Source organism: Abrus precatorius, unplaced genomic scaffold, assembly GCF_003935025.1.
Source record: "Abrus precatorius isolate BTA unplaced genomic scaffold, Abrus_2018 Scaffold2, whole genome shotgun sequence".
NCBI classification, from domain to species: Eukaryota; Viridiplantae; Streptophyta; class Magnoliopsida; order Fabales; family Fabaceae; genus Abrus; species Abrus precatorius.
This window is the reverse complement of record NW_020874362.1, coordinates 28,456,196-28,478,193: the sequence shown is the minus strand read 5'-3', so window position 1 is coordinate 28,478,193 and position 21,998 is coordinate 28,456,196. Positions and strand designations below refer to the sequence as shown.

Below are 21,998 nucleotides of genomic sequence, written 5' to 3'. Positions count from 1 at the left end.
GTGAATTGTTTAATAGTGTGATAGGAAATGAAGAGAAGAAAGGAAGAATAAGGAAGTGTGTGAGACACACAGAAAGAGTGTGACAGAAGGGGGAAGCAAAAGAGTACAGTGTTGTCATTTCATGCACCTCATTTAACTGGGTTGAAGTAGGACTTTGCGTCCGCATGCTCTATTTCATGTCTCCTATCACAATATCCTATCCTATGTATATGTATATAGTATAGTACTATCTCTCTCTCTTCTTTGGCCTACATGGATGCAAATCCTGTGTAGAGTCTCCTTGTTAACATGCACATTTCTTTTCTTCCTCCCATGATATGGACACTTTTATTTAGAAAAATAATATAAATTAAAAAAAATAAGTAATTAAATTTGATTTTTTATTTAAAATATTTAGTATTTTGAGAATATAAAAACATGATAATATTATATTTTTACTAAAAATTACTATTTGTATGTAATTAAACTTAAGTCTAAGATTTGATGTTATAAATAATATTAAATAAGTTATTCACGGCATTTGAAAAAAACAGTTAAAAAAATTGATCGAAATCATTAGTTAAAATGAACTAGATTATTAATACTTTTATTAATTGAGCCAGATCAGCCCAACAAAATGGGTTCAGCAATTTGTGTTTCATGTCCAGCGGGCCGATCTGAATTTTGTATGACAATAAAAAGGCAACTTTTATTAAAAAAAATTATGTATTGATCAATAAATATTATTTTAATTACATGCGTTATTAATTTAGAGTATTAATTTCCAACACCGGTTTACTAACCAGTTTTAACAAATAAGCAACATGCCAAATTGGGTTCTATTATTGGAGTGAGTTGAGGTGACAATTACATGTAAAGACAATAGCATATTTAAGTTATGGTTGGTTAACAGAGACACAGATGTCAGAGAGAGATGTATGGATTCCATTAGAATGGATAGTTACTTATTAAGTTATATAAAGTAAAATGCAGTAGTGTGTTACTTATTGAGTTATTTAAAGTAAAAAGTCGTAGTGTGTTACTATATGACTCGGATAAAAATTACAAACCATAAAATTACACAATAATGCATTATAAACTCTTACACCCAAAAACTTCCCATTTATTAGTTGGTTCTACTTGTGCATTATGCCATGAGTCAGAAAAATAATATTCTTTCTTGTGTATAATAATGACACTGTTGTTATTTTTCGTATTAGGTTTGTGATGTCATGTAAGATTTGCACTATGTGATTGTTTCAGCAGAATCTGTTCAGACTCTACAATGAAGTGTATTATTTATAAGAAAACAATTTTAAAAAGTTTTAAAATATAAAAGATATAAAAGATCGTCTTAGTGTAAAGAATAATAAAAAAAAAAATTATAATTTGTAGGAGTTATCTTTTATGAACCCATAAAAGGTGTGATAAAATAAACAGTCATTCTGAGTGATGAGAAACGACTATTGGTGTGTATGGATTATAGTTAGAAAGTTTTAAACCATAGTTTCAGCAAAATCTTGCCTTATTATGCTTTTGTTTAAACCATAATATATTTTGAAAGTTCTTAATTGAAATTCAAACATGCTTGTAAGTCTTCCATTTTTTTATAATTTTAAAAACCAATCAATAAGAAATAAAAAGAAATACCTCTAGCAACCTTTACTCACTCCATAACTTTCACAAGTTCTTAATATAGTCAAAGAAAACGGAGAGGGGGTGATATTTATCCATTTTCCGTTAAGCATTTAATATTGTAAGAAAGAGAGGTCCTCACGTGACGCATACACTCAGTGAGAGTACGCACGTTTTCAGCCTAGCCTGTCTACAAATGTTTCCCTACTTTCATACTCATTTACACCAACATAATCATTAATATTAATATTTGTTATTATTAATTAAAGTTTATTCAAAACTATAAAAATTATATAAATATCATTTTTTATTTTTAAATTGTTTTTTATATTTTTTAATATTTAATAAATTTTAATAAATAATAAAATAATGTGTTGGTAGCATTTTTCGTTACCATAAATCATGGTACATACGTGCCCAAATATAACATCGTAGAATTTGTTATCAAGCTTGGTTTGGGTTTGCATTAAATTAAGTTTAAAAAGGTCAATTTAATTTAAAAATTGTCAATATATTTGATAAATTTATAATACAATTGATTTTACTTTTAATTTTGTTATAAACTTACTTTTGTATACTTTTTTAAAATATAAATTTTATCACTTGAAGCTCACTTTTAAACAAATTTTTATTTTATAAAATTAAATTCGTTTAATTTTTTTACTCTATTTAAATATTTTAGTAAAAATTAATTTATTTTTTATTAATAATTTTTTAACTTTGAAACTACTTAAATAATGTAGAAATCTTATATGAAAAATCATTAAAAAATAAAAGTTAATATTGTCTTTAGTTTCTGTGTAAACAGATAAATAAAAAATGTTTTTGTATACAAATAAATAGCAGCAGAGACAATAATAAGAGGGAGTGAATCAAATTGATGATGCTAATTACAACAATCTTGCTATTGTGTGAGATTTATCCGTGTAAGAATGTAAGTGAACAACATATACAGTATATACCTAATAAGAACCAGTGCTGAATAAAACAATAAATGGAGCTATATAAAGAAAGAAAGAAAAATCACATAAACACAAATAAGGGCAATATCGTATTAGGTGAAACAGTAAAGACTTATCAAATCCACTGTTCACAGTCACAGAGGATCATACCATGAAACATTTAAATGGTAGGGATGAAATTTACATGAGATCTACAGGTATATAAACTGCATCAACCTCTACTGTTTATTCTACTATGCAAGTGGTCCACAAAAATATCTTATCCCTTATGAGTACTTATTTAAAAATTATATATATTTTGTGACCTTGTCAGTACCAAAACCAATGCAATAAAATACAAAATGTACAACTAAGGTAATGGCCCAGTTTTTGTGCTGTTGTGGACGGCTTTTGTTACAAAACTCAAAGCCACATTTGAATATCTTTCAAATAATAGAGAGTAAAATTGAAGTTAGTGAGACATAATATTTTTTTAACAATGTCATTATTTATATCACTATCGTTTGTGTAAGAATATAATAAATACAAGATAAAAAGGTTTGACCATAAAACCCGGGAGCTTTGAAATTACCTTGCAGCTTCAGTACTAACTTTATGCTGGATTCCTTTGCATGCATGTCTATGGAGGCATGACCCACATTTGTTAGTCATATAATATACAATAATGTTTTTTTTTTTGGACTGTCTGGTTTCTTTTGTCATCACTCGTCAAGATCCAACGAAGTTAACTCTTCCATGAGCCATTCTTAAAGCTCCTCTGCCATTTATTATTATTCTTTTGAAAATTTCCTGAGAAATGTTCAAAAACTTGTTTGTTTGAAAGTTGAAAAATCAAATTTATATGTTTTTAGTTAAAAAAATTATACATTTTAATAAAATACACAGGTCACATTAATTTGTACGTATATTTTAATTATATTTAATGATTTTAAATTATTTTTATTAAAATTTTTATTTTTAAACTGTAAATTAAACGAATACATAAACATCAGTACAAAGTTACAAACGATGAGAATATTTATTATCATTTTCATGTACCTATTATTGTTTTATTTTATTTTTATATAAAATATCATTAATGATATAATTATAAAAAAATTACTTAAAAAAGTGAAGTAATAACGAAGTTTTAAGAGTGACGTTAGATACACTTACAAATTTTATATCACTAATGCAAAAAGTGTTATAAAAAAGGAAAATTTCTAAAAGTTTTTTAAATATATTTATTTTTAAAAATCATAATATTCATTCTGAAATTGGTTGTTTATTTTTTAAACAATTAATTATTATCATATATATATATATATATTTATTTAAAAATGGATTTTTTTTTTATTTTGGTCAACAAAAGAGTGTGGTGTAACACTCCTCAACGATGCTTGGGTTGAGTGAGGGTGAAGGGGACTCTACAACTGCAAATTAACTACCCATTACCATGCCCATGAAAACCCATTAAAAAGACGAAATCGACTGTTCATTTTGATGGCAGAGTTAGGAACTTCAACTTTCTCTGCTCAACTCTCTGTCATTTGTTGACCCAATAAAAGAATCATTCTCATTTGAACATGGCCCACGAAAATAAAACAAGGAGAATCATACCTTGAGCTACCCATGGCTTAAAAAAAGTATGACAGCGTTATAATTTTTTAATATATTTTTATCATTAATTCATTTTTTAAGTATAAAATCATGAATAAAATTCATATAAATTTTTAATTTTAATAAATTCTAGTTCACAATAAAGAGTATATTTAAAAATATGTTTCTGACATTTAAAAAAAGACAATGGACTCATTTCATGTAGTCTAATTAATTATATAATTTTGTTAATTAATTTTTTAAAACATTGCTTAAAAAATTAAAAAATATATTAAAAATTAAAGTAGGAGTGTGTTTTTTAGTACATGAGTGTGCATTCATAATTTTTAACAATTGTTTTAAAAATTTTAATAAATATCTTAAAGTTATGATAAAGTTCCATACTTCATTTTTTTTATATCTCAAATTTTATTTGTTATTTTTTATTCATCTATTCTTTTTTAATTGTATCGTTTATTGTTTATTTTATTTTTTATCTCTTAAACACTTACACCAAAATCACATTATTTAAAGAAGTGTAAAAATATTTTCACCTTTTATGTTACTAATTACCAGCAAATGCAAGAAATATTATTTTAATTATTTTAATGTAATTTTAAGATCGAGTTAAAGCTTGCGCCTCAAACAAATTATCTTGTATGGAAGTCACATATAATTATTAAAAAAAATATATTTTATAAACAAATAAATATATAATTAACAAATAATTAATTTTTAAATAATAAAAATTATATTTTAAAAAATATACTCACTTAAATAATTTATTTACTTTCTACAAACCCTACACATTATTAAAAAATATTTATTTTTAATGTTATTTTTAATTAAAAATAAAATTTACTTTGATAAATAACAGCATATGTTAACTTTTTTTTGGCCTACATATTAACTTTGATATAATATAATATTTTAAAATTAAAATTTAATTTAACTAAAAATGAATAATAAAAATAATATAATACTTCCCCTAAAATTTATGCTTATTATATTTACTTGTTATCCAAACAAAGAGAGTACATAGAAAATTGGTCTGCTATACGTATAACGCGTTCTCGGTGAATGGAGCCTCCCACTCATTTGTAACTTCCCTCAACGGTGAACGGAATTAATAAAATAATTATCTTTTAAACCTACAAATAACGCATTATTCTATAATTTTTAAGTTTTTCGTTCCAAAGATGACAAGGCTGAAAAAACTAAACACACCTTCGAAGAAGCTAACACATAATACACTATCATAACATTTCAACATAATCTATTTTAAGAAGAGTAGTACTGTGCATTTTATTTATCTTAATTTTTGAAGTCAAATTTCAGTATATAAAAATATAAAAGTATAATTTTTTTATTGAAATATTATTATTAATAATTATTTAATTTAGATCTAAAAATTAAGATTAATATTTTTATATCATTACATTAAAAAGAACACATCATTTCATAACGAAAATACCAACAAAACTTGGATGTAAGATTATAAATATTTGGATAAATTTTACTTACACTTATTAACATTTAACAAAAATTTATTTTTATAAACTTAAAAAAATGATGTAATTCGTCGGGCTTATTTTTATAAAATTTATTTTAATTTTAATTAAGGAACAATATGAAAACATCTGTAACGTCCCTATAAAGTAATAAAGAGCCATGGAGTTTAAAAATGAGCGAGGGTATTTCAGTCATTTGAAACGGACACATGTCCAAAACCAAAATCGAGATTAGAGATTCATAATAAATTAACCAGTTGAAAACACAACCCCACACCCATCTACATCTGATAAATATAAACCTTCGTTTACTATCACACAACTCTACCATAGAGCTAGAGATTCAAACACAAGAAAGAGAAACACCAGAAGAATCACAAAAAAAAATTTAAAAAAAAATCATTTAAGGTGGTGTGAGAAAGATGAGAACAAGCAACCACTTGATTGGTGTACTAAACTTCTTAACGTTCCTGCTTTCGATTCCAATACTAGGAGGTGGGATATGGCTGAGCAGCAGAGCCAACAATACGGATTGTCTCAAGTTTCTTCAGTGGCCGTTGATCATAATAGGTGTCAGCATCATGGTCGTCTCTTTAGCGGGTTTTGCGGGGGCGTGTTACCGCAACACCTTCCTCATGCGACTCTACTTGGTGGTCATGTTTGTCATCATAGCGGTGCTTATTGGCTTCATAATATTCGCCTATGTGGTAACGGATAAAGGGTCGGGTCGAAGAGTGATGAACCGGGCTTACTTGGACTATTACCTGCAAGACTATTCGGGTTGGTTGGAGGAGCGCGTGGCGAGTGAGAGTTACTGGGGGAAGATTAGTTCTTGTATTCGGGACTCTAAAGTGTGTGCTAGAATGGGAAGAACCATTAATGGGGTGCCTGAAACTTCTGATATGTTCTACCTTAGACAACTCACTCCTGTTCAGGTATGTATCATCTTCCTCATAAATATTAATCCTATCTGTTTTATTTTATTTTTTTCGGTTCTTTTTCTATATCAGTTTGTTAATAGTTATGCCTTCAATAATCTGGATCATATCTGAATCCTTATGCTGAATTGAAAGGGAGGCCCTTGGGGACTGGGAAATTATATATATTTTTTTGTTTACAAGAATTTTAAGAGATGTTACTCAGTTTCAATGTAGAAAAAACTGTTAAACTTACAAATGACTTATGTTCACTTCCGATTTGGACTTTAGGTCTGAGTTTGTGATGAAGTTATAAAATTAATTTTTTTAAACCAAAAATATGTATTTTAAAGAAGAAATATATAATTCAAATTAATTTAATATATTTATTGATATATTTAACAATTTAAATTTATTTTTATCGAAATGAACTATATCTAACATTGAATAAAAGGCATTTTGCTTGGACATCTTGTTGTTTTGTTTTTTGGATTTTCAAACACGTAAGAAGTGTTGACTTTATATAAAAAGAGAAAATTATCTTATATTTATAATTTTGAAAGATCAAAGAATTAATTTTTTGAAACAAATAAAATGTTTCTCGGGTATTTCATAGAATTAGTTTGGGCCTTTATTTTTATTTTGTTAAGAAAAAATTTCATTTTAGTGACTTTTAAAGAAGGTATGGGTGGGAGAGAAAGAAGTTGAAGGAAATGAAGTGTATATATATCCATAAATGGGTAGATCTTACTCAGTAGATCTCTCTGCAAGGAACCCTGCGGCATGTGGGGATGATGGGTTTTCAACTGCCAATCCCCGAAAGTTATGGCACTTGATTCAATTGATTGCAACCTATGTATAATGGGGGACAAATAAAGAAAAGAGAAAATGGCATCACTATAACATGGTGATGATAATTGATCAACATTATTTGGAAAGGTGGTGGCATCACTGCTAGATACCAAATGTGTCATCGTCACATGTTTTGCTTGATTTTTACACATTTGACTATGGTTTAAATGCATCACATGGAACAAGGATAATAATGTGACCAAATGTTAGCATGTCATGGGGAGATTTTCTCATAGTGACTATGGAAACAGGTTTGTGAGTAATGACAGATAGGCATTGATGTAATATGACAGCACCATATTAGGCGGTGGCCACTTTGTTCATAAACCATGGTTACGATTGCAAAGATTTATAACCCGTTATATAATTTTTTTAAAGAATAATAATAATCATTGTTTTAAGATCCTTGACTAAAGAATTTTAAAAAATATAAATATATTTATTTTATAATTTTTAACATAGTTTTTAATAGAAATTATTATTTATTGATTCTTTAATGATTAAGACAGTTAGAAAAAATCTTAAATTTGAATTGAGATTGTGTTGGTTGTATGCAATTATGATATAGTTAAATTATAATATAATAGTGTAAGTAACTTTTTGAATCATGATTTGAAATTGTGTTTGCAAGGATCAAAAAAGCATTGGAATTTGAAATTTAAAACTCATGGTAGATCTGTTGGGGGCTTAATGAAAACTTTTTTCAGTATTGTTTATGGCCATATTCCAATTTTTTTTTTCTTTTCCAGCAAATAAGATTATCATTTTGCCGACTTTGCATAGGCAATTAGACCATTATTGACTTTTTGGTTTTTGTTTGAGCTTCACTTACACCTGTAAATTTTGTTACTGGGAAAGTGATGTTTACACATAAACTATTAGTTGTCGCTTTCTGCTTTTTACAAGGTCCCCCAACTCACATAAGAATGTTCTAGGGTACGATTTAAAGCTTTGAAAGGCTGGGGTTGGCCTTTTCATATTTTCCTTTATCCGTATGATTAATCTTTTAGGTGGGATATCCTTTCTGTGTTTTGTTTGCTAGTGTGGTAACATTATGTATGGAGCTGAATGGACAAAGTTGTAAAATAAGAAAATATAATGACCCTGATTTTTCCCACTTCATCCAATAATGCAATTTGTACCCAACCTTTTATAGGTGTTAAATTTCTTTATTAATCGGTTTAATTTTAAAAAATAGTGACATAATTGACATTTTTCTTATTATAGAATATTATTAGTAAAGATATGTGAATTGCGTTTAAATAGCTAACTACGTATAAGAAACGCAATGGCAACTTTACTTATATGGTCAGTTGATTATGATTTAAGGTTCTGATTTTCTTCCAAGTGTTGATTTCTTATGTAGCACCCTAATGTTTTGATCTTTTAGACTGACTTGACACTTTTCTTATCTAATATTGTTTCGTGTTTTGCTCCAATTGGAAGATTAAACAGTGCCAATTTGTTGGTCTGGCTCTTAGTAAGCCCGGTGCCTGGTCCGCATGTTAATAAAGTAACTTTTGTTAGTAAGCCCGGTGCCTGGTCCGCATGTTAATAAAGTAACTTTTGATGCATGCCATGACAATCTTATAGGAGAAAGAAAAAGTGCAATTATAGTTTTAACTGCAACCAGGCACAAAAGATAAAAAGACAAATACAAAATCATTTCCTTTTCAAAACACACAACGTTCTTACAATTATTTCAAAACTTTAGAACCAGTTGCTGTTTCTAGGTTCTATTTCCATATAATACCCCCACAAGTACAGATAAAACTTCGTACCAATTAGAAATAAAAAACATTTTTGTTATTTACTATAAATATTTAAAATTAGAAATAATGCAAATATTAAGTAATTGATTCACCTAGCTTGATTTTCTTTATTTAAGGTACTCTTGTATTCAGGCTTTGTATATTAAAAAATTTTCGTAAAAAGGAGTTCATTTTATTCTGCTGAGAATATTTATAGTCTGAACATAGAGAGACAGTTTTATGATTATAATTTCTAAACTAAACATTTTCTCAAACTAAACTAGCTTTAATAATTTCTTTTTTGTTGCTAAACCCACATGTCGTGCAATTTATTGAATTAATGTTCTTTTGTGTTATAGTCTGGTTGCTGCAAGCCTCCCACAGATTGTGGCTATGTATATCAGAATGAGACAGTGTGGAACCTAGGATCAGGACTAATGGGAGCCAACCCAGATTGCACTAAGTGGAGCAATGACCAACAACTGCTTTGCTATGCCTGTGATTCTTGCAAGGCTGGTGTACTGGCTAGTCTCAGAAAGAGTTGGAGGAAGGTCTCAGTTATCAACATTGTTGTTATGATCATCCTTGTAATTGTTTACATAATTGCCTATGCAGCATATAGGAACAATCGTAGGATGGATAATGATGAACCCTATGGTGAAGCAAGGATGACAAAGGCACAACCTAGTGCCTTTCATCTTTAGTGGCACTATTTGAAATACCAAAGTGTTTTAGTAACATATCTTAGGAGTTTGTCTTTTGCCCCATGTAACTAGGTTATTCTCATGGTTTTGCATCAAACACCCGCAACATGGATTTGGTTTTAATATTGTTAAGGATGAATGTATTTATCATATTTGCTCACAGTGCAACTTTTGTTTTTGCTTTCAAGAAGATACTCATTTTGTAATTTGTTGGAATTAGTATTGGTAGATTTGTAAATTTGGAGAAATGTCTTGCATGCAGTGGCAAGTGGGACAAAACTTGTGTGATATTTACCTCTCAAAAGAATTAATTTTAATTTGAGAATATACTTGGTGTATACTTAAAATAAGTGTAATATGATATCAGCCCTTTGATATATTTAGCAAAGAAAGAAAGAAAGTAGCGTCTATACAATATTTTGCCAAAATTATTTTCACAATACCATATTTTTCTCTATTTTTTATTTTTCTTTCTTTCTTATTTCTTACTTTATTTTATATAAAATTATACAGAATGAAATAAGACATAAGGAGCTTTTTGCAACTAAAGTCTTTTTCAATAGGACGAAAGAAATTCATTAAATATAAAATAAAGAACTTTGAGTACAAGGTGTCGCCTAGATTCAAGAGCCAGTCACATAAATGCTAACCAATGCATTACCGACACCAGAAAACACCCTGATCCAGTAACAAGCCAGGCCCAACAAAACATTAGAAGCCCAATAAAATTAAGCTTTTAAGAATGTAAGTTTTCGTTTAAAATCAACTAATCTAATCTATTATCTATCTATTCTAAATTTAACGTAACTTATTTTTTTGGTGAGGGTATTATTAAATTAAATATTTTTAAATAAATAATTAAAATATATTATATGATTATTTTTTAATTTAAAAATATTATAATTATTACTAATAATTTTTTATGTAAAATAAATTATACAAAATTTAAATTAATATTAAGTTAAAAATTTCATAATGTAAAAAAAATTCTTTATTATGATAACAAAACTAATTCTTAAAATATTCTCATTTAAAAATATTCTTAAAAATATGATTTTTTTAGTTAAAATACTATCATTAATAAATTATTACTCTCAATAATTTATATAGAGCTGATGATCCCATTGTGCCCAACAAAGCACTTAAACATGAAAAGAACTGGTCCTCACTTTTAAAGAGTTTTGCAGCTAGGTTGGTTTGCCAATTATTTTATCGATGCTTATTCTATAAACTTTAACCCTTTTTTTTTAACTTTCACTTGCAATAATGAAGCAGGCCACGGGACAATAAGGATCCAGATTCAGTTAACGTGAAAACTGAATATCTAAATTCATTTTTATTTAAATAAAAGTATAGAAAATAACAAAAAAAATTTATGTAAGTTAATTTTATAGATTTGCTTAATTAAATTATTTTAACTTAAGTGAATTTTGCGTCTTTTTTTCAATCTTTTTATATCATTATCTTCGTGCTTAACATTATCTTTTCAACTTCGTTATTCAACCTTATTTCTTCTCTCATAACCCTTTGTTTCTCTCTCAACTCTCTTCACCATCTCTCCCTATACTACTGCTCTCTTTATCTTTATTTATCCTCAGTTTTCTCTTCTTCCACTCTTAGTTTTTATCTTCTCAAATATACAAAATTATCTTAAACCAAAGTAATTTATTTAAGCTAATTTTGCATAATTTTTTTTTTCTTTTTCTACATTTTTCCTTAAAAGAGTTTATTTTTGCTTAAGCAAAAATGAAATTAGATCCGAGTCAGAATGAATGAAAATTCTGAGAGATTGTATATAATGATGATTATCGTAAACTTGCGACTTATATTGAAAATGGTGTTGAGCTGGATCCAGAAAGGCTACCAATAATATTGGACTAGTATTTATCTAATGCCATTGAGATTGATGTTTACAATGTGGTCACTGCCAGAGTAGTGGAGCACATTGAGCTGGTTGCAGTACATTTTGGTGACTCCTTCCCGAAGGATCATTATTTTCAATAAGCATTAGGAGGCTATTTTTGCTTGAGGCCAATCCTCAACCTTCTTGTACAGTTCCATTGGTATTAAAAGCAAATGGGCATCCATTGTTTGTATATGGTTCCCTTTTTCTGTCTAGAAAATATCTTTATGAGATACCTTTTATTGAGAAGGCTTTTGTTGAGACCAGCTTTCAGATTGTTTCAACTTGTGGTACTTGAACTATGCTTGAAAATGCACGCAGACAAGCTGCATTCTGGTAACATGATTGCCAATGAAGACACTTAGCTGAAGATGATAATCAGCTTTAGGTGATGCTATTGATCAGACACATAGGCTCAGAGGCTATGAATTGCAAGGTTCTTATTGTGATAATGGCTAATGGAGCTTTGGCAAATGTTTAAGTGATAAAAAGCTTAAAACCTAATTGTATCAGAATGATTGCACTTCAGGACTTCATTGATGATGAATTTAAATAGTGAGAAAACATTTGCTGACAGCCTCATTCTCCCTGAATTGGCAAGATGATAGATAAAAACAGTAAGCATCTGTATTTCCTCTGTGTATGGTACTGATAATGATAATGTGTCTTTTTGGCTGCCAAATTAGTTCTTTTAATTTCTTTTATATAAAAGGTGAATTATTGAACAATAATTGTAGATGGTGCTTGTGTCAACGGAATTAATGGGAATTAATGAAAAACAGAATTGTATGGGATTGATTGCACAATTATTTGTAACGGTTATTCTTTTATTTAACATAATTAGCTATAAATGTATATATGGTAGTTTAGCTGATTTATTGGGCTGAAATCAACGTTACAGCTTGTAATATTACTGTATTTATATGAGCAATCTGAATGAGAAGGACATACAGTTCTTGGCCAAATATTTTCTTAATTTGACATGGTATCAGCTTAGGTTACGATCCAAGAACCTCGCCTACGTTCTCGGTTTTTTTTTCACTTCTATTTCTCGGTCATTTGCTTCCCAGTCCAGATTACTCTAGTTCCATGTCTATCGAAAAGCACGATGTCCTGTTGGTTCGCCTTAACGGAAAAAACTACTCAGCTTGGTCATTCCATTTCGAGATATTCGTTACAGGAAAAGATTTGTGGGGTCATGTTGATGGCAACACTCCAATCCCTGACAAAGACAAAGATAAGGTTGAACATGCCAAGTGGGTAGTCAAAGATGCTCAGGTCATGGCCTGGGTCCTTAGTTCCGTTGACCCCAACATTGTTTTGAATCTTCGTCCTTACAAGACAGCAGCCAAAATGTGGAATTACTTAAAAAAAGTCTACAGTCAAAAGAACACTGCACGACGATTCCAGCTTGAGCACGACATAGCTTCCTTTCAACAGGATAGTCTCTCCATCTCTGATTTTTACTCTCAATTCATGAATCTTTGGGCTGAGTATACTGATATAGTTTATGCAGACTTAACTTCTGAAGGTCTAAGTTCAGTACAAACTATTTATGAAACGACTAAACGAGATCAATTTCTTATGAAATTGAGATCTGACTTTGAAGGTATTCGGTCCAATCTCATGCATCGTGACCCTGTACCATCTTTGGATGCGTGTTTCAATGATCTGTTACGTGAAGAACAACGCCTCCATACACAGTCCATCATTGCAGATCAAAAATCATCTACTGTTCCAATGGCATATGTGGCACGAGGGAAGTCAAGAAGTCATGACATGAGTGCTGTTCAATGTTTTTGTTGCAAGCAATTTGGACATTATGCTTCCAATTGCCCAAAAAAATTCTGCAACTACTGCAAAAAGCATGGACATATTCTTAAGGAATGCACAATAAGGCCACCAAAGCGAAATGTCACAGCCTTTACCGCCGCAATTGATTCATCTATTCCTGACAATTCAGTCAATGCAGTACCAGTTCAACCAAATCCTCTTGCTACTACTTCAACGGTGACTCCTGAAATGGTTCAACAGATGATTATTTCAGCATTCTCTGCTTTAGGAATCTCAGGTAAATCCTCTTCATCTTGGTACTTTGATTCGGGGGCTTCCAACCACATGACCAACAATGCTCAATTTCTTACACATGTGAAAAAATATTTGGGCACTCTCAACATACATACCGCTGATGGAAATCAATTGCCTATCACAGCCACGGGTGATATTTCTTCATCTCTCACAGATGTTTTTGTCTCTCCTGGCCTCACTAGTAATCTAATTTCAGTTGGTCAATTAGTCGAAAATGATTGTCAAGTACAATTCTCACAGTCTGGTTGTCTTGTGCAGGATCAACACTCAGGGAAGATCATCGCGAAGGGGCCTAAAGTTGGACGTCTTTTCCCAATTCGTTTCTCATTACCTCCAAGTCTTTCTTTGCCTTTAGTTTCTTGTAATTCTGCCTTTGTTGATTACCAAGTGTGGCATAAGCATCTTGGACATCCAAACGCAAATGTACTTCATGACTTGCTAAAATCTGGTTTTCTTGGAAATAAACACACTCCATCTCTTAATGTTGTTCATTTTGATTGTATTCCTTGTAAGCTTGGTAAGAGTAAAATTCTGCCTTTTCAAACTCATCAGTCTCATACAACACAACCTTTTGATATCATCCATAGTGATGTTTGGGGGGTGGCACCAGTTATATCTCATGCTAATTACAAATATTTTGTAACTTTTATTGATGATTATAGTCGTTTCACCTGGGTCTATTTTTTGCGATCAAAAGATGAAGTTTTTTCTACTTTCAAAATTTTTCATGCTTATGTTCAGACCCAATTTTCATCAAAAATAAAAATATTTCGCTCTGATAATGGAGGTGAATACATGTCACACTCATTTCAGGAATTTTTGCAATCCAATGGCATTTTATCTCACAGGTCATGCCCCTCAACTCCACAACAAAATGGGGTAGCGGAAAGAAAAAATCGCCATTTGCTAGATGTTGTTCGCACCCTTTTATTGGAGTCTCATGTGCCTTCACGTTTTTGGTGTGAAGCCCTTTCCACTGCAGTCCATCTTATAAATAGAATGCCATCTCCATCATTAGGTAATGAATCTCCATTCACTCGGTTACATGGTCACCCACCAAATTACTCCACTCTTCGTATCTTCGGTTGTGTGTGTTATGTTCATCTTCCTCCACAAGAACGCACCAAGCTCACTGCACAATCTGTTCAATGTGCTTTTCTTGGATATTCTCCTCATCAAAAGGGCTTTCTATGTTATGATCCTAACCTTCGTAGAATTCGGGTATCTAGAAATGTCATCTTCCAAGAACATACATATTTTTTCGCATCACATCATGATCATGTTGCTTCTCCGATTTCTGTTTTGCCATTGTTTTCCAACTCTCATGCAGGTCAACAATCTCCTAAACCTCTCTTGACATACAAAAGACGTAGTACTACCACTCACATTCAACCAATTGACTCTCATGGGCCCCCTCAAGATGATTCCTTGGCTGCTGGTCCAGTAGAAGAACTAGAACCAGAATCGGCTCCTCTACGACGCAGCTCACGCGTTCGTAAGCCCCCAGAAAGGTATATCACTTCCATGACAGCATCGTTATCTTCTATTCCTATTCCTTCATCTTATAAACAGGCCATGGAGAATGAATGTTGGCAGCGAGCTATTGAAGCTGAACTTCTCGCCTTGGAAGAAAATCAAACATGGGACATAGTCCCATGTCCATCATCTATTAAACCTTTGGGAAGCAAGTTTGTGTTCTCTATAAAGTTGCGTTCGGATGGCTCTATAGATCGTTATAAGGCTCGTCTAGTTGTGCTTGGAAATAAGCAAGAGTATGGACTAGACTATGATGAGACGTTTGCCCCAGTCGCCAAGATGACAACTGTGCGCACTATTCTTGCTCTTGCTGCATCACAATCTTGGCAGCTACATCAAATGGATGTCAAAAACGCATTCCTTCACGGTGATCTTCAGGAGGAAGTTTACATCAAACTTCCTAATGGTATGCCTACACCTTCGCCTAATACTGTTTGCAAACTAAAACGATCTTTATATGGATTGAAACAGGCACCAAGAGTATGGTTTGAAAAGTTTCGATCGACATTACTTGGTTTTGAATTCACTCAAAGTCAGTATGATCCATCTCTTTTCCTACAAAGGACTCCTCAAGGAATTGTGGTGCTTCTCGTTTATGTGGATGACATTGTGGTAACTGGCTCCGATCAAGATGCTATCTCAAGAATCAAACACCTACTGCATTCAACTTTCCATATGAAAGAGTTAGGCCAACTCACTTATTTTTTGGGTTTAGAGGTGCATTATCATCATGAAGGCATTTTTCTAAATCAGCAAAAGTATATTCAAGACTTGGTTCAGCTAGCTGGACTCACAAATGCAACCCTTGTTGACACTCCCATAGAAGTTAATGTTAAATATAGACGAGATGAAGGTGACCTTCTAGATGATCCCACTCAATATCGCAAGCTGGTGGGAAGTCTCATCTATGTAACTATCACTCGTCCCGATATTTCTTTTGCTGTCCATACAGTAAGCAAGTTCATGCAATCTCCACGGCATTTCCATCTTTCAGCAACACAACGAATCGTTAGATATCTCCTTGGCACTCCAAAGCGTGGTTTATTTTTTCCTACTGGTTCATCAATGCAACTCCAAGCATATAGTGATGCTGATTGGGCTGGATGTCCAGACACCCGAAAATCTACTACCGGCTGGTGTATGTTTTTAGGAAATGCTCCTATTTCATGGAAATGTAAGAAACAAGATTCAGTCTCAAAGTCATCCACTGAAGCAGAATATCGCGCAATGTCTGCCGCTTGTTCTGAAATTATATGGCTGCGTGGTCTTCTTACAGAGCTTGGATTCTCTCAAGAACAACCAACTCCATTGCATGCTGACAACACCAGTGCCATACAGATTGCAGCAAACCCAGTTTACCATGAACGGACGAAACACATCGAGGTTGATTGCCACTCTATTCGAGAAGCTTATGATCGAAGAGTCATCAATCTACCACATGTCTCAACATCTGTTCAAATCGCTGACATTTTCACTAAATCCTTAACACGTCAACGACACAATTTTCTACTTGGCAAATTGATGCTTGTAGATTTACCAGCATCAATTTGAGGGGGGATGTCAACGGAATTAATGGGAATTAATGGAAAACAGAATTGTATGGGATTGATTGCACAATTATTTGTAACGGTTATTCTTTTATTTAACATAATTAGCTATAAATGTATATATGGTAGTTTAGCTGATTTATTGGGCTGAAATCAACGTTACAGCTTGTAATATTACTGTATTTATATGAGCAATCTGAATGAGAAGGACACACAGTTCTTGGCCAAATATTTTCTTAATTTGACAGCTTGTAGCATAATTTGTGCATTAGTAAGTGAATGTTATGGATTTTTTGGCTTTATGAAGCCCTATGCCTAAATACCTTAAATAATTATAACAAGAAATCAAAACTCATGTTTGTGGGAGTTACTACCTTGAGATATTAACAACTATCTACATTTTCATTTTTCTCTTAAAGAAAACTTTTAAACATCTTTGGTTTTGTTTATTGACTGCTCTTAAACGTGGTCTGTTACAGATTATTGTGAGTTGTAAAATTTGCTAGATAAGGTCCGTGGCAAATGATTTAGATGGGATGTTTTCATTTGTGGAGTAAAAGTTACTGGAAGAGATAAGAAAGGCCATGTAGTTAGTATCCTAACTCCTGATGAAGTATATGCTTTTTTGTGTACAAAATTGTTGTGCAATGTGTTGAATTTCTACTGCTTATGATCATTTCAAGTTTAGAATTCTTGTGAATCAAATTGGATATTGCTGCTTAATACAAAGTTATTATACATTCCTGGTAAAGCCATTTCATTAAATCCTTGAAATTATTTGATCTAATAGCAACAAAAGGAATTCAGTTCCGTCAGCTATTCTGTCAATATATAAGTTGTACTTAACTGTACTATATATCTTTTAGATGAAAGCATCTATATGAGGGGGAAGTTTAAATTTATATTTGGCTATGCATCAATTGCTCTTTTATTTGCCTCTTCTGAAATTGCAGAGGACAAATTTCTTTCCTGGGTCAACTTATATTTATAGAACCTATCTCATACATACCAATTTCTTCTTGAAATTAAGAATTCAGTTGCTCTTGCAAACCTATAGGATTGCGCGCATTAGTTTTTTTCTTAATATTTGCATATTGTGAATCTGATCTGACTTTGATTGTTGCAGATGGTGGCTTTTAAAATGCAGGTAGAGCCTAAGTTATCATGTACCTAATCCAATTGAAGTTAACACCGGATTAATATTTGATAAGCTAGTTCATTTTTGTAAAATTGAAATAACTTTTAATCTATCTTTCCCTTGACATGGGTATGGAAAATGGCTCTAATTTATGATTAAGTGTTAAGCTTCATTGGTTTAAATAAAATCCATGTGTACACCTTGTCTGCTTAAGATGTGTAGACTAAACCAATCAACCACAGAGATTACTTTATGTTAAACAATCATATAAATCTTTGTGCTGCTAGATTTGTGGTCTATCATTAATTGTTTAGCTTACACTAGTATTTCATGGGCGAGTTTCGTTTCCTGCAAATTGAATTCAAGACAACATATCATTCTGCAACAAGCTTCTGATTTTTCTGTTATTAGCCGAATATTGATGACTTTTAACTATTGATAATCAATAACTTTTTCTTAACCATGAATATTGGTTAAAACTTCAGCAGAATTAAGAATTTATTGCAGATAGATGGTTTATTACTCTGTTTATGAGTCAAAAGATTTTTTTAACCCGAGCAACATCGTATATGATATGAAGTTATATACAGTATTTTTTTAATAAAAACTACAAAATTTAATATAATTAAATTCATTAATACCACTAAATCTTTTCAATTTTTGAATAAAAATTTGCTATATATATATGCTGTGCAATGTAGTCCAAATTAAAAAAAAATTGATGTTCAAATACTGGACTCTGATATGCATTGTGTAAGCAGCCTATCTAAAACAATAATACTAAGATGGCATTAGGGAATTATGTAAAATTAAATTACCCATCACAGCAATGTGATGAATTGTAGCATCTTATAGGAAAAATGGGCATTGCAGAATGCTCAAATAAGAATCATCCAGACAAAAAAAAAAATTGTAGCTACCATGCAGAAAACTTGTATGAATTTAGCTAATAATATGTGGTGGATGTTCAATAATATTTTTTTTTTTTTTAAATTGGACCATATAGATCAAACATTCTTATTTGAAAATTGAGGGGGAACTTGATGCATGAAAACGTGTCCAGGACCAGGCTAGTAAGACGTGGTGGTCCTCCCTAGATAATGAGTTGCATACTTCAGGACGAAGTCCTGTGTCGGAATATAAAGTAAAACATTAATTAATGTCCCTTTAATTGACATCATCAATAAATTTGGTCTTTCATATTATGAGAGAAATACTGATTTGATTCAAGAAATTGTTAATACCCGTTAATTTGGTTATTAATATTACAAAAAATATTGTCCATAATTTTAGGAGCTCAATCAATTTATTTCTTTCCGTTAGAATCTGCAGGTCAATCTAGGACTTGTTTATTTAAGTTTTTCAGTGAATTTAAAAATATATAAAAATTTGCTTTGTATTTTAATGAAAAATTTTATATAAAAAAAGTTGCATTTTATTTGTTTACATTTTATATGACACTTTTATATAACATAGATCGTACACCTGAATATGATGAGTAAATTTATCATTAATTTTTTTTGCATATACAAAAACTCAAACTTAAAATTTTAGTTAAACAATATCAAATCACTTGCCATTTAAAATTACTAGTCGATATTACTTTAATTTTTTTAAAGCTACTCATAATAATCAAAATATAATTCTTTACATTATTTTTAGAAGTTAAATATACACACTGTTTTTTAAAATGGTTCTAATAAAAATAAAAATATTTTCATTTAAAAAAATAAAACAAACGTACTTAAGTGCATTGTTTAAAAGCAATAATTACTTATTTCTTAAAATCTGTCTCAGAAAGTTATAAAAATAAATAACTATTTTCTCAAAATAAGCTGAACAAATCATATATTTAATATGTGAAAATGATATTTGTGATGTGTGGAAGTAGTTAAACTATGGTAGTAATTTTAGACTTCATTTTTAATTAGAACACATGAATTTGTTTTAATTTTTTGTGAGTATTAGAGATGAAATTAAACACTGGTCTTCATTTTGGGTTCCAGGCGGTGATTAAGCATAACACATGGTTGCCTGAATTTGCAAGAAATCTTAGCGGTCTGAGTGGGGAATTGATAATAATTTAGAAGTGCATGTGGTGCTTCTAGCCTTAACCGCGTGGACTTAAACTTGTATTTCAAGAGCACTATGAATTTGATTTGGAAGCATAAACAAGATTCAATACTATTAATGTCACAGCTTGCAGCCATTATAGATATCAGCTACGAACTATGAATACATGTGTATATGGATAAGAAACAGCACCAACACGTGAATATAGCAATCATAACTTAATATATTAAACAATTGTGGTAATTTTAGTCTTTAAAATTAATTTTAAATATTTAACATGCTAATTTTTTATTAAAAAATTAATAAATTTTGATAAATTTTTATTTTAAATAAAATAAATATTTTTATTTTAATAAAAATTTGTTCTATTTAGTTGCTTAAAGTTATATATTAAAAGTGAATCCTCGATTTTAAGCTAAAATATTTCATCTTAAATGAAAATGAAAGTGTTTTTATGAAAAATTTCCCCCTCACATTATGTCATGTTAGCTTCCCTTGCATTAGTATTAATTTTTTTCTCAGTTTAAATTCTAGATTTTAAGTTTTTTATAGTTTATTTTAAAATTTAAAAAAACTTATTTTTTAAAATTTAGTCTTTTTAGTATAATAATTTTTTTTATTAATATAAATATTTATTTTTAAAGAACTTGTAAAATTTTAAAATAATCATGCAATGAACACTAATTTTAAAATAATTATTCCTAAATAATTTTATTTTTAAGATTGATTTTAAATGAAAGTACTTTTTAAGGAGTTTGTTATCTTTTCTATTACATCTGGCTTTTCCTACATTAAGCATCTAATATTTCTTAAATTTAATTTTAATTGTTTTAAATATTTTATAACTATTTTTTAATTGTACATATTTTATTTCCTTAATTTATTTTTATTAATATAATTTTATATTTATTTTAAAATTTTAGAATTTATTAAATTAAAAATAATAATATAATATATCATAATTTTTTATTTTAAAATTTTATTTTAATTTAACAATGATCATAAAGTGTACAAAATATTTACTAATTTATTTGAAATTGATAATAGTTGTATAGTGTACAAAAAAATCACATTAATTAATACTTAATAATAACACCCATGTAATGCATGAATTAATAACTAATTTTTTATAATAATTAGAAAATACCACTAAAAAATTATATACAACAAAAAATTCAACACAATATTAAAACTAGAGTATAAATCTTGAATTGGAAAAAAAAAACATTAATGCTACATTTGTCAAATTTGGAAATTAAAAGTAGAATATTAAAATTTTTTTTGTGAAATTTTTTATATTAAATGTTTTTGGTCAAGATTTGAAAGTCATTTAAATCTAATCTCAACTAATTCGAGTACAGTTGATGGATTCACTATTGCTTATTTTTTTCATTTGCAAAGTTTTAAATCTGAAACCTCATTTGAAAGATGCTTAAATTCTATATCATTTAACAAATAGGCATTGATTACTCTAGTATTTTACTTACATTGGTACAAAAGTTTTAAAAATAATAACGAATGATTTAAAGATGTTCATTGAGGAATATCTTAAATATTTTAATTAAAAAAGTAAGTATTAATGGTTCTTTATTTTTAACATAATAAAAATTTGCCTTTATGTTAAATACCTTTATCTTTGCTTTCTTAACCATTACCCTAAAGACAATCAATAACATTTAAATAATTGAAAGATAATATCTAAAAGTATTCAACGGGCATTTATGATATTAAAGCTAGAATTATAGTGTGGTATTGTCATGTTATTATCCATTCCTCTAATGTTTATAATAATATGAAGTTAAAAGTTCCATACCATTTCAGTAC

General features: G+C 29.9%; 1 protein-coding gene across 1 annotated transcript; it reads left to right on the top strand.

Annotated features, from left to right (window-relative positions):
* The first annotated feature begins 5,973 nt into the window (after positions 1-5,973).
* Positions 5,974-10,061, top strand: LOC113858268 (tetraspanin-3-like). The gene is made up of 3 exons (XM_027490817.1): positions 5,974-6,030; positions 6,068-6,600; positions 9,545-10,061. The coding sequence occupies exons 2-3, from the start codon at positions 6,088-6,090 to the stop codon at positions 9,887-9,889; spliced, it is 858 nt and encodes a 285-aa protein (XP_027346618.1). The 5' UTR covers positions 5,974-6,030; positions 6,068-6,087; the 3' UTR covers positions 9,890-10,061.
* Positions 10,062-21,998: the final 11,937 nt, after the last annotated feature.

Excerpts from the sequence above, each read along its gene's own strand:
- LOC113858268 (XM_027490817.1), top strand. The coding sequence starts at position 6,088 with ATGAGAACAAGCAACCACTTGATTGGTGTACTAAACTTCTTAACGTTC. Across the intron at positions 6,601-9,544 it reads GACAACTCACTCCTGTTCAG|TCTGGTTGCTGCAAGCCTCC; the intron begins GTATGTATCATC and ends TTTGTGTTATAG.